We start from the raw sequence: 18,045 nt of genomic DNA, 5'->3' as shown, positions 1-18,045 counted from the left end.
TGGGCTATAAGTAGATTGAAATGACATTTAAGAGCCTAGGGCTTAAAAGAAAAACATCAAACAAACTACAGCTTCCACCGCATCTGCCGTGACCGATGAAAGCACCCGCAACAAAGAAAAAAAGTACAAGCAGTGGACTTAGTGCTAAATTTGATGCTGCTACCCGACGCCTGGCTAAACAACTCCTCCCCCATTACCGCCATATCTACTCCGTCCGCTTGTTTGGAGATGCCGCTTCCGCATCGCCATGGTGTCCCCGTTTTCTCTTGCCGGTAGCATGTCCATTCGACTCTGAATCCTCTTGCAAGATACCCCCCGTGCCATCATCATGCCACTCGCTGATCTCCCACTCTATTGACGTCGACTGATCATCACTAATCCCCCTCCCCCGCTTCGCGCGCATCAGACGGCCGAGCCGGCTGCCTTCCACCATCTCCTCGAACCAGGGAATGCCGCCGGCCGTGCCACGTCTGAAACTCCGCGAGAGATTAGGTGTATCGCCGAAAGATGGCACAATAACAGAAGAAGATTGGGACCGGGACGAGGACGCCAGGGCTGACGATGTGGAGATGCCCGTGTGTGGTGTCTCGTCTTCAAAGTCCTCAGGGAGCAGGCCTAGGTCTTCGAGCTCGCGCTGGTTCTCTCCAAATAAACTACCAATTGCCACGGACATGTACTCGGCTTCCTCGCGTGGCTCTTCCGTCCAAAAGGTCAGCGGCGTGCCGCAGAATCCGCAGAAGATGCGCCGTGTGTGGGGGGCATGGCGTGGTGTGAAAGAACGGCGGATGGACGAGTGTGTCTCATCGGGGAAGAATGAGTGCGTAGAGGACTGGTACCAGTCCAATGGCACGCGCAGCCATGCTGTTAGCGGAGTGCCGTGGAATCGGCCTGGCATTGAGAATTAGCGGCGATCTTTTTGTCTAGATTTTCCGCCTGGGAAATCAGAGAATATACTTACGGTTGTCTCGGCTGCTGTCAAAGTATACCTCGGCATGATCGGTCACATCATCGGGGATGGTGATCTGGTAGTTGTTTCGGCCACAGGAGCATGATCCATGCAGAGGCTCGTAGACCATGGTGGTACAAGAACGCGTGGACTAGTGAACTGAACCGGTAAAGGTGTATGGAGTATGAGAAGATCGGATAGAATTGGAGAATGAATGGGCCGCAAGAATGCGACGATCGAACTCGATTGGGAGGAAAGAAAGCACAGAAAAGAGATTGAAGCGCAAGAATTCCAAGATGTGTGAACGGTGGAGCCCGTCGATGACGTTGAAGAGTGCCAAGGCCCCGGGTGTTCTCCGCATTGGCCTTATCGGCTTCTTCTCCTTCGCAACCCTGCCACTCTTTTCGTATTCTTGTCCCCATCGTTGTCCATTTGCAACTACTGTTGTTTGGTCTCCATGCCGATTCCTTAGGTGGAGCCATATGAAGAGAGAAGAAAGAGACTGAACCGCAAATTCCTCTCATGCCCATTGCCCATCTACTCGTCCCCAGTATCACCCAGTACCCTCACACCACCCAAAGCCAACATGAATCCAGAAGACGGCGATGACCGGTCGTCCTCGACACCTACCGGCACCTCGAAGCAGCTGTCCGCTCAGGATAAGGACAAGCCCCGTCTGACCGACCAAGAAAAGAAGAACAACCATATCGCCTCGGAGCAAAAGCGACGTGCGGCCATCCGGGAGGGGTTCGATCGCCTGACGGAGCTGGTACCTGGTCTCGAGGGCCAGGGTCGGAGTGAAAGCATTGTTTTGCAGAAGACGGTCGATTTCATCCACTTGAAGCTGCAGGAACGACACGAGCTCATCGCCGAGGTCGAGAACAAAGGCGGCCGGGTGGACGACTCGCTCCGACCATCATGATCGCTTTTTCGCCCTTTGGATGTTGCAATCGCCTTCCTTGAGATCAGAACCTATCTCCTTTCCTTTCCCGCATCTACGCGATGACTCCTGCATCCTGCATCGACGTGCCGAGGTCCAAAGAATGAGCGGTCTCTGCACGCACACGACCACATGAACCTATGCCATCGATACGAATTTCTTTCCACCTCTCTCGCCTCTGCATTTTCACGAGAACTCGGAGATGATCAGCATCCGTGTCCTTTTTTTGGCGGGTTGTCTAGTCTGCCACCTCTCTATCATTTCCCCTTGTCAATACACTTGCCACCAACAGCCTCGGTGCCTGCTGGATTACTTTGTTGTTAATACGCTTACATGGTTGATTTTTTTTTGTCTTTCTCTTTCTATGCGTCTATTCGTTTATTGTGTCTATTGTGTGTGACTACATTTTTGGGTCATTTGTCGGGGTTGGGTACTTGTCCGGGGCGCCAGAATGTATGGATACGGCTGTTGCCGCGAGGCAACCGGGGCGTTCTAAGGGGTCGGATCCTGTGGAATGGAAATATTGACGTTATCTCTGCTCTCAACGAATATCCCCAACCGATCACCCCATCGCCATGGTCGGGCTCTTCTCGCGCCCCGACGATCCGCTCTACTGAATGGTCACGTGGTACATTCACCGCCTGCGATCTGCCGGATACGAGGGGGGTTGTTGGCGCGGGTTGAGTCGACGTAGACTGCACATCCAGTGACATTCAATTGTTGGCATTTCGGACTACAAAACCCATTTCTTGACATACCAAGCTGCAAGCGACAGTGCGCCAAAACCCCTGAGAAGAATATTCAGTCCGGCGCACCAAAACAAAACCACCAACCAACATCTCCCCGCATCACCATCAACTAGACACCAAGAATACGACCAAAAAAAAAACCATCATGTCCGACTCCAAGACCAACCTCCTCGCCCACATGGACGAGTCCACAACCAACCTCGCCGACCCACCGCCAGCCTACGACCCGCGAACCAGCAAGCCCGCGCTCCCACGCCCACCCCCACTCTCCCTCGCCGTACTCAACGACCTCCGCACAAAACGCGTGATCCTAGCCTCATCCTCACCACGCCGCCGCCAAATAATCGCGCACCTAGGCCTCCCCATCGAAGTGATTCCCTCAAATGCCGAAGAAGACCTGCCCAAGACACTAGCGCCGTTCGAGTACGTGCTGGGCACGGCAACAAAAAAGGCCGAGGCGGTCTACGAGCAGGAAATCAACAACGAGGCCCACGGCGAGCCGGCGCTGATCCTTGCCGCCGACACGGTCGTCGTTGATACGGCGTCTGGCTCGATTCTCGAGAAGCCGCGCTCCGAGGCGCACCATGTTGCCATGCTGCGGTCGCTGCGCGATGCCCGGGACCATAAGGTGTTCACGGCGCTTGTGGCGATGGCGCCGTTGGCGAGTGCGCGCCAGCCTGGGTATGCTATGGAGTCGACGGTCGAGGAGACGGCTGTGCGGTTTGATGGCGAGGTTACGGATGATTTGATTCTGGCATATGTGCGGACCCGTGAGGGTGCGGATAAGGCTGGCGGGTATGGGTTGCAGGGGCTGGGGTCGATTCTGGTCGAGAAGATTGATGGCAGCTATGATAATGTTGTCGGGTTGCCTCTGAAGGCTACTCTGAAGCTCATTGAGGATGTCATGGCTCGGGCGGATGATGAGGATCGGTTGCTGAATGATCCGGTGTTGGATCCTAGTGAGGATGAAGACGAGGAATAGTCGGGTATAAACGGTATAAAGTAGCAACGAACGTTCATGATGATGTTCTAACATGGCGAGCCTGGTTTTGCCATCTGGGAATTAGCAAAACCGCATCGGGGGAGCGATGAACTCCACTGTATGCTTGATACCCCGGTTTCTATACTTGAGAAACAAAACGGAAATTGGAATTGGAATCCAGCACCCTGTTCGGGCAAAAACAAATGAAATATTCGACATATACAGAGGCGAAACGCCCGGATAGACCAAAACATAAGAAAAATAAAGGAACTCAAACACCCTTTTCACCAGTTCTACATCACTCTATGCCTTCCAGATGCGTCGCAGACCCTCGGTCAGACCCACATCGTTCGTCTCGAACTCGTACAGACCAACAGCGGTGGTGAGAGTAAAACCGCGCAGGAGCCAGTGCAGAAAAGAGCTGAACTTGGGCACACGCTGCGGACGGAAGTAGTCGATGATGGCAGCCCTAATAAAGATGTTAGCACGGCAGCTCTACAAACTGAGTATTGCGTATGGGTTCAGCTTACTGGAATCCGATGTGCGAGTGGGCGACGATGAGCGAGCAGAGCACAGCGTCCATGACGGGGTTGAGCGAACCGGCAGCGAAGGGAGCGAGAGTGAGGGGGACCAGTCCAAGACACACGAGTCTATTGGGATATCAGCATAAGCGACGGTCGATTTGGGGTTTGACGAAGCACCAAGTAGAAAACAATGCTTGGGAGACAGGGAATGAACACGGACCTCTCGAAAGACCAGTGGTAGCTACCTTCTGAGGGGTGGCTCTCGGGGATCGGGGCAGGGTCGTTCACTATCCGGGGATAATCAGCTATCAAGGACGCAATTGACGAGCGACTCCCGTGTCATCCAACACAATCCACCTGTGCTGGTTTGCGACAACACCGCTTGAGATTATTCGCTCCAGGCGGTATTTCAGGTCGACAGCAGCGAACAGCACCGGACGGGATAGTCGTGTGCGAAAAACGGAGAGAGAAAAGACGTACGGGTTCCCTTGATTTCCTCTGTAACGCAAAGATCAAAAAGTCAGCCAGCGCATCCCACAAACAGCCCCGGGATATATCCCCATTGAAACTCCACCACCAATCTCTACGATGGACCCTCTACTTACGAGGCAACGGGGGCAGGATCTGCTTCCGGGCGGACGCATGGAAAGCGACCATCTGCGACACGCCGACATTGCGCTGCAGGAGCGGCGAGCGGGTCGCGAGGCTCTGCCGGAGCAGAGATGAGCGGGCAAACATGGCCATTGTGTAGAGCAGGGAGGGGAGTCGAGGGGTCACGAAGAAACAAGGAGTGACGCTCTAGAAGACACACTCTCTCACACGCACAGGAAGGTGGGCACCTCGGGAGCCGGTTCGGTATGTCATCCTATTGCGGGTCATGTGATTGGTCGAGCGCCCGACATTGGCCGATGCGCGAGAACATTTGCCCGGTTGCTTCATGAGGATCTTGGGGGCATTTTCTATGTTTTCTGGATTTGATTTGATTTTATCCTAGTCTCTTAGTTCAAAGATCAATTAAGGTCAATTCTCGCATTGTTTTCATGTCGAAACATCGTCGGGTTCATGTCTTCTACCTAGAGTAGATAACCGAGGTATCGCCAAATCATTGCGCCGCGCATCTCGTTACTTCATCTCGAAAAAGAAAAGCCAAAAAAAAAGAAGAAGAAGAAAACTACCCCATGATAATTCACTCTAAAACTTCAGCACGGCCTTGCCCTTGTTCTTCCCATAAAAGATGCCCACCAGACCCTCGGCGGCATTGTCGATGCCGACAGTTTCGTGGATGAGCACCTTGAACGAACCCTCCTTAATCCACTTCTGCACGCGCTGCTGGTGCTCCTTGGTGTGGACGTCTCCCATACCAGGGTCACCGACAATGAAGCCACGCATAGTGAGGCGCTTGACGAGGACATTGTGGATGTTGGCGATCGGGTACGGGGCAGAGTTGTACTGGGAGATGAGACCGCAGACGACGACGCGGCCAAAGTTCTTCATGGCATCCAGCGCAGCCTCGAGGTGCTCGCCGCCTACGTTCTCATAGTAGATGTCCAGGCCCTCGGGGGCGAGGCGGGCAAGGGCGTCGGCGGGCTTCTCGTTCTTGTAGTTAAAGCCGCCATCGAAGCCGAGCGTCTTGGTGATGTACTCGAGCTTGTCGTCGGAGCCGACAGACCCAATCACGCGCAGGCCCTCGTGCTTGGCCAGCTGGCCGACGATCTGGCCGACAGCGCCACTAGCCGCCGACACGAAGATGGTCTCGCCCTTCTTGGGCTTGCCGATCTCGTACAGCGACGAGTACGCGGTCAGGCCCGGCATGCCCAGTGCACCCAGGAACACGCGGATATCCTCGATGCCCAGCGGGTTTTCCAGCTTGCGGATGTATCGCAGTCCGTTGCTGTCCAGCGCAATGTATTCCTGGACCGGGACGTGGCCGATGATCAGCTCGCCCTCGGAGTATTCGGCAGTGTTTGACCGCAGCACCTTGGCAATGCTGGCGCTCACGATAGGCTTGTTGAGCTCAAAGGCCGGGGCGTAGGACTTGACCTCGACGGGGCGCATGCGGCCGCGCATGTAGGGGTCGTAACTCGTATAGAGCGACTGTAGCACCACGCCGTTCTCAGGAGCCGCAACATTGCTGTCATATGCAGCAGCCTCGACAGTCAGATCTTGCCCAGGGACAGGATATCCCTGGGGAATCTTTTGAAGTAAAGAGCCTTGTTAGGAGCCATGATGTCTGAAAGTGGTTTGAAGTGGTTTGAGGGAAGAGCAATAGAAGTAGGTAGAGGTGACAGGAATAGAAGGGCGTTCAGAGGTAAAAGGAAGGGATTCCAGTCTTGCAACAGACAGCATTTTATATGAGTAGTCTGTTACACCGTCAAGCGGGGCACCCGAGCCGAGAAGACAAGAGTTTGCATCTCATCATTATTAGAAAGCATTGCCGATGGGTCCCGGAGAAGCTTCTCGAGAAGCTTTCCCAAGGGTCAAAGGCGTCAAAGTGCTGACACCTCCACTCGGCCCACCGGTGGCTCAATAATCACTATTTCCTCCACAGAAACAGGCTCCCTTGCCTCGGCTGTTCAGTGAAATTGTCTGGGAGAGTACCCAGGTCCCTTTTGCACAATCCTCGGTGGCGATGGGGCGCAGTGGAGCTCGGAGGAACTGAAGACGAAGCCCGACGGAGCAACACCGTTCTGGGCAGGAGAACCGGTTCACGGCATGGCGACAATCGAGCAGTGAATCATCCATGAGTTTTGTGATTTTTCAGCCGGAGCTGTTTGCCTGTTGAGGTGAAGGTGGGGCAGATCAGCGATCCGATCGCTCCGGCACTTTGTGCATCTTACATAGCAATCCCTTGGCTCACAGTAAACACAGTAAATACATTAAACACATTAAATGTACTCTAATACTAACAGAAGATCTATTTAGAACTTGCCAGCCACCATATCACCTGCCTTGGTGATGAAAAAGTCCCGGCTCTTGACCATCTTCACCATGAAATTGAATGGTGTCATGCCGTAAAGCAGTCCTGTCCCACCGGCCTCACCCACCGGCACCACCATCAGAAGGCTGTCACCTTGGTTGTAGGTTCTTCGACACCCTTTGCCAAGGATATCATTCTTGAGGTTAGCAGCAACCACTGGTGCTTGCTCGGCTGCTTTGATAGCCAGGCGCATTGAACTATTTGTGATGTCACCAGCAGCATAGATTGGCAGCGATGAGTTCTCTGACAAGACATGCAGCTCCGAGTCTACCTTGACCCAGCCATTCTCATCAAGGAATTGTGCAGGGATAAAGCTGTTGTTCGGGGTGGCTCCGGTCGTGGGGATATACACATCGGCCGAGAGCGTGTCCCCGTTGTCCAGCGAGACCGTCCAGGCCTTGGATGCTTTGTCGGTGGAGGCCTCTACACCAGTCACCCGGGTTGAAACAAGGATTTTGACCTTGTTCTGTTGGAGGATCTGCTGAGCGGCAGAGCTGCCCGTGGGCTTGAGCATGGGAAGAATTCGATCCGTTGCTGAAACAAGAGTGATGGATACCGGATTGCCGCTCTGCTGCACCACCTCAGCAAGCTCGCCTGCCAGCTCAACTCCAATAGGCCCCGCACCGCCAATGACGATCTCCCGGGCATCCTTGATCTGCTGCTGAGCCGCCTCGACCAATTGTTTCATATCGTCTTGCTTCGATTGATTGAACGGAATGGGTGAGCCGGTGATGGACCCAGTGGTGGCAGCGCTGGTGCTTCCGGATGCGATCACGAGATAGTCGTAGGAGACCGGCTGGGCGTCGTCTTTGCCATTGGGGGTTACGGACACGGTCTTATTGTTCACGTCAATGGCAGTCGCAGTGCCAGCGATAAACTCGAACTTGTTCTCCTGGTATTTGGCGAACGCGTCCGGAATCGGGAGCAGGTATTGGTCTGGACGGAAGGCTTGCGGCTTGGCGACAATGCGCGGCGCGGCGATGTTGAAGTAGAAGGTAGGGGACGGGTTGATCAGAGTGACTTTGGCCTCGGGTACGTCGCGGAGGACCGAGTGGGCGACATTAAGGCCTACCACTGAGGCGCCGATGATCACCACGTTGACCGCCATGACGAGATGTGAGATTGTAGTGGGGATGGAGGTGAGTTGAACAGTGGGGGGGGTCCCCGGGACAGCAGGGAGTTCTTATAGCAGCCATCTCACCTGCCATTCCCTTGCACTGCCCTTTGACACGGCATCGTCTCCATACCGGCGAAATGGTTTCACCGACTGCCATGCGATATACACGGCTTCTGGACGTGTCAGAGAAGCGCTGGAGCCAAAATCACCCTTTGTCAGCGGAACATTGCTTCCGTGGCCCCGTGACCGGTAAAAATGCTGATAAATGCGTTAATACCTCCGCTTATTGACGCCTCCTGGGGAAATCCATGGGATGAATTGATTAATCAGAAAAGAGGAAAAAAACCTTAAATAACCCAAGCTGGGACCGATTGATTTATAACCAGAATCGGGCATGTGTCCAATATTTTGAAGTGCCGAAGGGTTGTCTCCCGATGACTTCGGTACCGAACCTACTCGGTGCCGAAGCAGCTCTCAGCCCCTCGAAGTTGTAGACAACAAGTATAAAGATATTTTTCCGCGTCCTTTCTCTACAAAAGGATTCGATATTCTACTACGTCGCCCTTTTTTCTTTTTTCTTTTTTTTTTTTTTCTTAGCCATCTTATCTTTGCTAGTGTCCAGCGTCCAAAGCACGTCAAGATGAGTTCAGAAAACTACCCTGTTCACCGCAATGGCATCTACCGTAACCTCCCCACCTTCGACCCATCTATCACCGGATTAACCGCTATTGTGACTGGCGCCAATGGAATCTCTGGTTTCCACACTCTGCGAGTGTTGCTGGAGAGCCCTGAACGATGGTCCAAGATCTACGCCTTATCCCGTCGACCTCCTCCCAAGGAGATGTTGGCTTTGCTCTCCGAGTCTCAACGATCGCGTCTACAGCACGTGGCCGTGGATTTCCTGGAAGAGCCATCGAAAATTGCGGATGTTTTGAAATCAGTCCATGTCACCGCCGACTACATCTTCTTCTACTCCTATCTCCAGCCCAAGCCACCAGTCGGGGCTCCAGTCTGGTCCAACGCCGAGGAATTGGTCAAAGTCAACAGTGCCCTCCTCGACAACTTCCTGCAGGCGATCATGCTTGCGAAAATTACTCCCAGACGCTTCCTGCTCCAGACAGGAGCAAAGCACTACGGGGTGCAGATCGGTCGTCTCCGCACGCCAGCCATCGAATCCGACCCCTACCTATCCCACCTGGAGCCGAACTTCTACTACCCGCAGGAAGAATCCCTGTTCAATTACTGCAAAGCGCAAAATACTTCGTGGAATGTGATCCGGCCGGCCTGGGTTCTCGGCGCTGTCACCAACGCCCAAATGAACGCTCTGCTGCCCGTGGCCATCTATGCAGCCGTCCAGGCCCGAAAGGGAGAACCCATTGCTTTCCCCAGTGATTGGGAGACATGGCAATACGAGTCACATCACTCGACGGCTTTGCTGACTGGCTATCTGTCCGAATGGGCTGTGCTAGAAGACAAAGCCAAGAACGAGGCGTTTAACGCGCAAGACACCGGCCCGGTGACCTGGGACAGATTCTACGAGGAACTGACCCACTGGTTTGGCGTTGCAAAGGGCGTCATCCCGCCGGAGGAAGATCTATCCAAGTTCGAGGAGTCGGTTGGAAAGGCCGGTGCAGACACACCGATGGGGTAAGTATCACCTGTCCATGAATAAATATATGGTCAAAGGTCTATGATACTCTATTATATGGATCACTCTGACTGACTCTGCTCTTAGATACGGTCCTCCATTGGTTCATCGAACTACCTTCTCACTCGTGGATTGGGCTTCCAAGCCCGAGAACAAAGCAGCCTGGTTGGAACTGCAGAAGGAATCGGGCGGCCAGCTCACCTCCAACCCGTTTGACGATCCCGAGACAAACTTTTCGTTTGGTGACCAAGCCTTCAGGAAAGTTCCAAGTATGAATATGAACAAAGCTCGCCGGCTGGGCTGGACGGGATTTGTCGACACGATCGAATCCTTGTTTGAGATTTACTCTGAAATGGGCGATTTGGGTATGCTGCCGCGCTTGAAAGCTGATAAGCCCAACCCGCTTGTTTGAGGATACTCTGGCTTTGCATATATATAAGAGAATGTAAGAAGCACCGATGATGGTTTTTTTTGAATCAAGAAATCCCAATATTTAAGTCTTATTTTGCGCAAGTTATACTCTGTTTAAGAGGGTATAGATAATATCTTTGGATAGAGAGCTATGATTACTTCTTTAAATGCCTGACTGCCACTCTTTCGATGCTAATTTTGTAATCCTTTAGAATACCCCTGTTAATGTTCCTTTTTTTCAGTTTCTCTATAATGTTTACTTCTCTACCTTGAGCTATCAGGGGAGTATACAGTCGTATATTATAGATACCTCCATCTTTTTCAGTCACTCACTAAAGCAAAATATACGGTTGCTACTAGAAAGACCTCACTCATCAGCTAAAATTGAATCTGTCGCAAGAATCCTTTAGTTTTGCGAATTCTGGGGGTGTAGGCACTCCTGGTGGGGGCTTCTCGGTACCGACAATATCCAAGTCCCGTCTCGGTAGATTCAAAGTCCCAGTTCCGCCACCGACTTTCGGTTGATTGCAAATGATCATGGGATTTCTATACCCGAAACATGTCTGTGGTCGGGACTAGGATGGATTCTGCGCCAATCTCGATGGAAATCCATGGCAAGGAGTATATAAACCAACATGTCCATTTCTCTCGGTAGTTTACAGCTTGTTCCTCTGGTCTATATATAGACTTCGACCCAAATATGTCGCAAGCCGAGAAACTCGCTGCTCCTGTAAAGGCTTCAGCGGATGACACGCCTTTGTGGAAGGCCATCTCAACTCGAGCTCGTCAGAATCTCTTCGACTCGATTCCATTGAAGTGGAGATTGCCTCCGACTTTTGAAATCCCCGATACCGACCTCCAACGCGCCGCGCGAGAAAGTGGGATTCTCACGCCAAGACAATTACAACTGACCGAGCTGACCGTCACCGAGCTCAGTCCTCATATTCTCGCCGGGAAGGTAACGGCGCTGGAAATCACAGAGGCATTCTGTGCGCGTGCGGCGGTTGCCCACCAACTCGTGAATTGCCTCACTGATTTCTTCCCTGACGAGGCTATTAAAGCCGCGAAAGCACTGGACGCCGAATACAGCCGGACTCGCACACCCCTAGGTCCTTTGCATGGCATCCCAATCGCCATCAAAGACACATGGAAAATCAAAGGCAAGAGAGCGACCAATGGCTGCGCTGCATGGTATGACCGCGCACCAGCAGAAGAGGACGCACCACTTATTCAGGTGGTCAAAGACTCTGGAGCCATCATATTCGGAAGAACGACTATGCCCCAGACCGGGATGGCCCTGGAGACCGTTAGCCCGCTCTGGGGACGCACTCTAAGTCCATACAACACCAGATTTGGACCAGGGGCTCCTCCGGTGGAGACGGCGCTTTGGTGGCAATGCGTGGAGCCCCCTGTGCGCCGTTGTCTTCGGACGTGGGAGGCAGCATTCGAGCTCCAGCGGCTTTCAATGGCCTCTACGGTATGCGACCAACCTCGAACAGACCTCCTCGAACGGGGATGGCCTCCTCAACATCAGGCCAGATCTCCATCAATGCATCCACAGGTCCCTGTTGTCGCAGCATGGCCGATTTGAAGCTTCTGACGAAACTCGTATTGACGCACCCGACTGTGCCGTACGAACACTCGTGTATACCTGGGTTTTGGAATGAGCCGCCCCGCAAATCGAAGCTTGCGGTGGGCATCATGTGGACTGATGAAGTCGTCACTCCTCACCCGCCGGTAACTCGGGCATTGAAAGAAGTTGCTTGTAAGCTTCGTGCTGCCGGGCATGATGTGATCGAGTTCAAACCACCAATCAACTTTTGGGAAGCTGCCCTGGCGACATGGATTCTCTACTTTCAAACCGGAGTCAACGAGACAAAGGCTGCGCTGGCATCCACAGGCGAGCCTCTCATTGCACAATTTAAATACAATATCGACGTGTTTAACGTGCGAGAACACACTGTCGCAGAGGTCTTGGAGGCCCACAAAAAGCAGGACGCATACAAGGCGGCTTTCACGCAGGCTTGGAATGCGACAGCCGACGAAAATGCTCAGAGACAGCCAATCGACTGTATCATTACTCCGTCAGGGCCAGTCGCAGGATCTCTGCATGATTTCTGTCTCTGGTGGGGATATTTCACTATTTGGAATCTCTTAGACTATCCCTCTATTATCATGCCGCTGAAAGGGTTCAAAATTGATCCCGTCAAGGACGCAAAAGCTGCCAACTATCAACCGCGTGATAATCCATTCGACAAAATGAACTGGGAAACTTGTGGGTTGTACTGAACGATTCAATTGGGGCGACACTAACATGCGTTGTATAGATGACCCCGAACTATGGAAGACGCAGCCTGTGACTTTTCAAATCGTGGGAAGACACTGCAGGGACGAAGAGCTCATTAGGGCGTCAGAAACAATCGACAGCGCTGTCAACGGGAATCCCATGCCCATAAATGGACAATAGGGCGTTGTAGGATAAAGATGGGCACGCCTTCAGGATTTGAGAAACAAGGCAATACCGCAAGTTCAAGTGGAATTGGATCCCTCGACAAGTAAACCAAGCAGGCGATGACACCAGTATCATGCTGATCTATCGACACTAGGCCCTAATTTATTATACTATTCCATGAGTAATCATTCAACCAGTCCCCAGTCTCCAGCTCTGTTCCTATATTCGGCATGCGATAATTCATCATGATGTCCCCCCAATCAATGTCGATTTCAGCGGGCAAGTGGGGGGTAGCCAAAGGAGGATCCTGTGCCTGACATTCTTTGATGATGATCTCGGCCCGAGCATTGAGGCTCTTGCAAAGTCTCCAGACGGCTTCGATGTTGGCAAAAAAGGGCGAAAGGGCGTCAGCTGGGGCGAGTAGTCTTTCTAATTGGCCCTGTGCAGAAATGGCCATGACGATAGACCCATCCGCAGCCCTCGATCGAACCTCACGAGCGAATTGAATGGCAGCGCCCATCAGTGCGGTGATACTGCTCTGGTGGCATTTTCGAATGGTGTTCTGCACAACCATGGCCTCTAACGTAACGAGGATGTCCGATGCGGCCTCGGAGCAAAGCTTGACTGCGTCTGCCGCGCTGCTGGTCCGATGCACGATCAGCACGAGCAGGCTGTAAACAAGCCGAAGTTGGCACGACCAGAAATCATGATTTGGCGGGATCCGCAATGCCACTGCAGCGAGGCGATGCTCAATGGCAGTCACTTTATGGCTGATATTTTCGGCTCGCGGGGCTCGGAGACTGAAAATGTCCAGTGCGGCCAGAGAGAATTCTGCCAACACGGAGCAGAAACGTCGATTCACCAGCTTATCCTCGGAGTCGTCCATGTTCTTGAAATCCTCGTCCTCCAGAGTCCCTACGTCAAAGTCCTCTGTGCGGATCATGCAGGGTCTGCCGTACTCGAGTGCCAACATCACTTCACTATATAGGACCATCCACCAGACCTTCTTATATTTGCGGTAGAATCGATTTCGGTAGGGCGGCACATATCGAATGGATGCGGCTCGATGCAGTCCCATTCCAAAAGCAATGCGGGTTGCATTGCCAACCCAGTAATATGCATTGCTAGCCACGGTGTCTGAGTTCTCTGTGTACCAGGCCATAAGAAGAGCCGCTTGGATGAGATCAACGCGGTCACTTTCATGCTTAATGTCAAAAAGCGTCTTGGTCCGTCGGAAAAGTATGGCTGTCGTCATTCCACGGGAGGCAGCGACTTGGGGATGGTCAGTGATGCGAGCCGCTGCGAGAAGAACGGCCTGGAAAATCAATAGTGGAGGTTGGTTCTCTGGATCGGCGTATTTTTGACGAAACTCGGCTTCATCTATGACCGGAAACCCGGGGTGTATGTCCTGAAAATACGTTTCCACGAGTGCATCTCGAACAGACTGGACTGGAAGACTGCTCAAATCGTTGATGGACTCGGCACTCAGATAATGATGGCTGCCAATTTCGGGACGGGGTTTCCAGGGCAGCTCATCTCGAATTGCAGGAAAGGGGTAGGAAAGAAAGGCGCTTCCAGGTGGTTCATGATCCCGGATCAGATGATGCATGTTAGCAACATCCGTGCCGATGTACACATTTCGAAATGTTCCATTCTCCTCAAAGCCATCCCATTTGGAGGAAATGATTCCTGCTTCAAAGAACCTTGATAAGTTGCCAGAGCCAAATACTGGACGAAAATTGGAATTTGAAGCTTGAGCTGGAGAGTGTTGATGTTTGTCCAGATCAGCATCTGGTAAATCTGGAGCCCGAGATTGATTTGTCCGAACACTTCTGCGCCGGCGGGTCATTGCTTGCAGTTGGTTTGGATGAGGACTAAGGTCTGTTTAGCTAATTTCCTTGGTCCATTTCTCTTCGTCGAATTACCTGCATTCCACCCCGGCCCGCTTGCATGAGGTACATGGCTGATCCGCTGAAGCATCACATTTGACCTTGCGCTTCCGACAGGCCCAACAAGAGGTGTTGAGCCTACGCCTAAAATTGCCAGAGTTTTCTCTTTGCATTCTGGAGAACTCCTTCGCATTCTATTTGAGAGCTATGTCGGAGAGTTTTTATGCTGAGACTATGCCCATCCTCGTAGACCAATTAATAATCACCATGTCGTCTACAGTCATGTGACCTTGTTCATCACAGCTGTCCAATCAGATCTTCCTTGAGGAGACTGCTTATCGATAGGGTCACGTGCTGGATCTTTTTTATTTTTCGTCCCCTGATGGCTGCAGGTTCGTCCTCATCCAGTGCCATTATCTTCGGGCCCTTTGAATTCTTCCCATTTGCCCATCATGCTTGGTGTTGTTCGCTTGAGCGCTTCCCAGGCTGTGCGAGCATCTGTCCCGCGCTCCTTGTCTACGCGATTGGCACCGCGACTTGTGCAATGGCAGTCTCCATTGACGCAGTCCCCTGCCATGGGAAGATTTCTGCATACCTCGTTTCCCCGGCTGAGTGCTGCTACAGCTGAGGCACGAGCTGAGCCCACCGAGGATGCCACGTCAGACGCGATCACCGAGTTCATGGACTTGAAGACGAAAGGCCTGATTCATCCCCGGATTGTTGACAACATCACCGATCCGTCGCGGATGGGCCTCAAAACCATGACCGAAGTCCAGAGCCAAACTCTCAACGAGATGCTCGGGGGGCTGATGTGTAAGTTTCTGTTTGAATATTATCTGGCCACGCTAATCCCTGTGGGTTCTGTGCAGTCTGGCGCAAGCCAAAACTGGTACTGGCAAGACGCTCGCGTTCTTGCTTCCAACTATGCAAAATATCATCAACGATCCCACGTTTAAGCCAGTCAACCGCGGCTCAAGAGCACCGCGCGGAGCACGTACGACTAGCGCCTCTGATATCCGCGCCCTCATCATCTCGCCTACTCGGGAACTCGCGGAACAGATTGCAGTCGAGGCCCGAAGGGTTGCCTATGGCACCGGCCTGATGGTACAGACCGCGGTTGGTGGTACGCAGAAGAGAGCCGGGTTGAAGAAGATTCAACAAGAAGGGTGTCATTTGCTCGTCGGCACCCCGGGCCGCCTCAAGGACATCCTTTCCGATCCCTCCAGCGGTGTCTCGGCGCCGAAGCTGAACACTTTGATTCTGGACGAGGCCGATCGGCTCTTGGATCAGGGTTTCTGGCAAGAACTCTTGGCTATCCAGGATCTCCTGCCGGACCCAGTCAAGGTGGACCGTCAGACGCTCATGTTTTCGGCCACGGTCCCCAAGGAAGTTATGCAAGTTGTGCGTCGTACCATGAAGCCTAACTTTAATTTCGTCAAAACCATCCGCGAGGATGAGGCACCCACCCATCTCAGGGTTCCACAAAAGACTGTGATTTTGCGGGGGTACGAGAACGCACTGCCGGCTGTGCTTGAGCTCGCCAAAAACTATCAGGCTCAGCGACAGAAGGACCCGGAAATGCGGCCCTTCAAGGCAATTGTCTATTTCAATGCCACTGCCGAAGTCAACCTGGCAGCGGCGACTTTCGACCGCATGGGCACGACCGCCAACGGTCGGCCAGTCCCGCACCCCCTGGGAAGAATGCAAATACTTGAGATCCACTCGCGGTTGTCGCAGTCGCAGCGCACCGTGAGTGCAAATTCCTTCCGGCGCGCAACCGAGGGCATCTTGTTCTCGTCGGATGTGACCGCCCGGGGCATGGACTTCCCGGAGGTCACCCACGTCATCCAGGTGGGCCCTCCCCGAGACCGAGAGACCTACATTCACCGTCTCGGCCGTACTGCTCGTGCCAACAAGACCGGCGAGGGCTGGACCTTGCTTCATGGCGGGGAGTATGAGGGTTTCGACCAGAAGCTGGGCGATCTGCCTCTCAATAAGGACTCGAAATCGCTGCTTACCGCTGCCGTGGATATGACTATGCAGCCGCTCCAAGCCTCTGACTCTGCCACCGAAACTATCACCCAGATCCGAGATGCCATGAAGCATGTCTCCTACGATATAAAGCGGCAGGCGTACGTTGGCCAACTCGGGGGCCTCATTGCCAGCTTTAAAAACCGACGGCACGCCGTGCAGGCACTTACCGACATGGTCACCCATGGCTACGGCTTGCCAGAGCCCCCGGCCATCCGTGCGAGCCTGGCGCGAAACCTCGGCATTGATCGTTACCCGGGTCTCAATTTGAGCCAGGGGTCCAGGTCCTCAGGACGCAGCTCGCAGTCGAGTTCTTCCAAGTTTTCAGGACGCAGCAGCTCGCCGCCCAGAAGATTCGCCCATCAAGACCTTGCCGATATCTTCCACCGCCGCACTCGCTACTGATTTCGCTCGGATGAACACTGCAAACATCAAAAAGTGACAAAGTTAAACCATCCCTGCATTGGGCGGCGTTCCTTTCTCTCTCTTTCTTGTTTTTGGATTATCCCCTTGAGGATTGTATTCTACAACCGATGTGTATTTCTACTTTTAGACTTCTCTCCTCATGTCTTGGTCGGATGCTTGTTCCCCTATTGTCGATTGCAGTTGTGTTTATGTGCTCTAAATGAGTCGTTCCTTTCTTGTGAAATATAAATGTATTAGTGTTTTGGCGGAGATATTCCATGATCTGGACCTCATTCGCAACTTTTTCGTCCCGGGAAGCTGTATCCGTATGTCCGGGCTTCGGAACCCGAATAATAGCATCCGGCCGTCTATCATCGAAGCTGAAGCGGAAGCTGAAGTTGAAGGAACCCTTCAGAAAACTAACAAATTTCCCGCTTCCCCCTCCTTCACGCCGTCCAGCGACAAAATTTGCCAATTCAGGCCTTGAGTTAAAAGCCCTACTTAACCAGGCCTTGCATTTATCATCGCCGTTGGTCTCTTCTAGCTTGTCAAAATAAGTCTTGGGTAAAGATGTCTTTTGTTGAGGCATATGAGCAATTAAGATGCGGGGAAGGTAGGAGAAGTATATACAGACCAGGGAGAGTAAAGATATGCAGAAAATATTACGTTGAAATATTCAAATCGCTTTAGCGATAGAACTTCGATCGTAGCACATAATTAACAGCCCCGGATATTAGACCGATATAGAAGAAAATAAGGGCCCTGGTCCTGGACAGATAGAGCACTTCTTAAGAGTTGCAAAAGGAAGTAAAAGAAATAAGCTACCTATTAAATAGGACAAAATAAGTACTAATAGGTTTTAAGTCCCACCTTACAAGGCGTATGGTAGGTAGGATAAATACTGCAAGTGTAGACCTGGGATTTCATGATTGCCAAAGCCAGAAGATACCTGCTGACAATACATTACAAGTTTT

General features: G+C 52.5%; 10 protein-coding genes across 10 annotated transcripts; 5 read left to right on the top strand and 5 right to left on the bottom strand.

The window, feature by feature from the left end:
• Positions 1–205: 205 nt before the first annotated feature.
• On the bottom strand, positions 206–1,076 carry NUU61_006125 (uncharacterized protein; the record flags this gene model as incomplete). Its single annotated transcript, XM_056656653.1, has 2 exons — positions 206–888; positions 959–1,076. 2 exons carry the CDS (start codon positions 1,074–1,076, stop codon positions 206–208), a joined length of 801 nt encoding a protein of 266 aa, XP_056509453.1.
• Positions 1,077–1,532: 456 nt separating this feature from the next.
• NUU61_006124 (uncharacterized protein) lies at positions 1,533–1,868 on the top strand (the record flags this gene model as incomplete). Its single annotated transcript, XM_056656652.1, has 1 exon — positions 1,533–1,868. One exon carries the CDS (start codon positions 1,533–1,535, stop codon positions 1,866–1,868), a length of 336 nt encoding a protein of 111 aa, XP_056509452.1.
• A 912-nt stretch (positions 1,869–2,780) lies between these two features.
• NUU61_006123 (nucleotide diphosphatase) lies at positions 2,781–3,617 on the top strand (the record flags this gene model as incomplete). The annotated part of the gene is made up of 1 exon (XM_056656651.1): positions 2,781–3,617. One exon carries the CDS (start codon positions 2,781–2,783, stop codon positions 3,615–3,617), a length of 837 nt encoding a protein of 278 aa, XP_056509451.1.
• Positions 3,618–3,920: 303 nt separating this feature from the next.
• Positions 3,921–4,885, bottom strand: NUU61_006122 (CybS family protein; the record flags this gene model as incomplete). The annotated part of the gene is made up of 5 exons (XM_056656650.1): positions 3,921–4,086; positions 4,148–4,267; positions 4,362–4,446; positions 4,622–4,639; positions 4,747–4,885. The coding sequence occupies 5 exons, from the start codon at positions 4,883–4,885 to the stop codon at positions 3,921–3,923; spliced, it is 528 nt and encodes a 175-aa protein (XP_056509450.1).
• A 447-nt stretch (positions 4,886–5,332) lies between these two features.
• NUU61_006121 (MDR family NADP-dependent oxidoreductase) lies at positions 5,333–6,366 on the bottom strand (the record flags this gene model as incomplete). Its single annotated transcript, XM_056656649.1, has 2 exons — positions 5,333–6,272; positions 6,317–6,366. 2 exons carry the CDS (start codon positions 6,364–6,366, stop codon positions 5,333–5,335), a joined length of 990 nt encoding a protein of 329 aa, XP_056509449.1.
• A 693-nt stretch (positions 6,367–7,059) lies between these two features.
• NUU61_006120 (NAD(P)/FAD-dependent oxidoreductase) lies at positions 7,060–8,226 on the bottom strand (the record flags this gene model as incomplete). The annotated part of the gene is made up of 1 exon (XM_056656648.1): positions 7,060–8,226. The coding sequence occupies one exon, from the start codon at positions 8,224–8,226 to the stop codon at positions 7,060–7,062; it is 1,167 nt and encodes a 388-aa protein (XP_056509448.1).
• A 649-nt stretch (positions 8,227–8,875) lies between these two features.
• NUU61_006119 (SDR family oxidoreductase) lies at positions 8,876–10,295 on the top strand (the record flags this gene model as incomplete). Its single annotated transcript, XM_056656647.1, has 2 exons — positions 8,876–9,882; positions 9,971–10,295. 2 exons carry the CDS (start codon positions 8,876–8,878, stop codon positions 10,293–10,295), a joined length of 1,332 nt encoding a protein of 443 aa, XP_056509447.1.
• Positions 10,296–10,994: 699 nt separating this feature from the next.
• Positions 10,995–12,583, top strand: NUU61_006118 (amidase; the record flags this gene model as incomplete). Its single annotated transcript, XM_056656646.1, has 2 exons — positions 10,995–11,628; positions 11,673–12,583. The coding sequence occupies 2 exons, from the start codon at positions 10,995–10,997 to the stop codon at positions 12,581–12,583; spliced, it is 1,545 nt and encodes a 514-aa protein (XP_056509446.1).
• A 320-nt stretch (positions 12,584–12,903) lies between these two features.
• On the bottom strand, positions 12,904–14,595 carry NUU61_006117 (fungal specific transcription factor domain-containing protein; the record flags this gene model as incomplete). Its single annotated transcript, XM_056656645.1, has 1 exon — positions 12,904–14,595. One exon carries the CDS (start codon positions 14,593–14,595, stop codon positions 12,904–12,906), a length of 1,692 nt encoding a protein of 563 aa, XP_056509445.1.
• A 492-nt stretch (positions 14,596–15,087) lies between these two features.
• helA (putative DEAD box RNA helicase HelA) lies at positions 15,088–17,071 on the top strand (the record flags this gene model as incomplete). The annotated part of the gene is made up of 2 exons (XM_056656644.1): positions 15,088–15,446; positions 15,505–17,071. The coding sequence occupies 2 exons, from the start codon at positions 15,088–15,090 to the stop codon at positions 17,069–17,071; spliced, it is 1,926 nt and encodes a 641-aa protein (XP_056509444.1).
• Positions 17,072–18,045: the final 974 nt, after the last annotated feature.

This window comes from Penicillium alfredii (assembly GCF_028826965.1).
Source record: "Penicillium alfredii strain IBT 34128 chromosome Unknown utg000009l_segment0_segment0, whole genome shotgun sequence".
NCBI lineage: Eukaryota > Fungi > Ascomycota > Eurotiomycetes > Eurotiales > Aspergillaceae > Penicillium > Penicillium alfredii.
The sequence above is the reverse complement of the archived record's forward strand: the minus strand, read 5'-3'. Positions and strand labels throughout refer to the sequence as shown.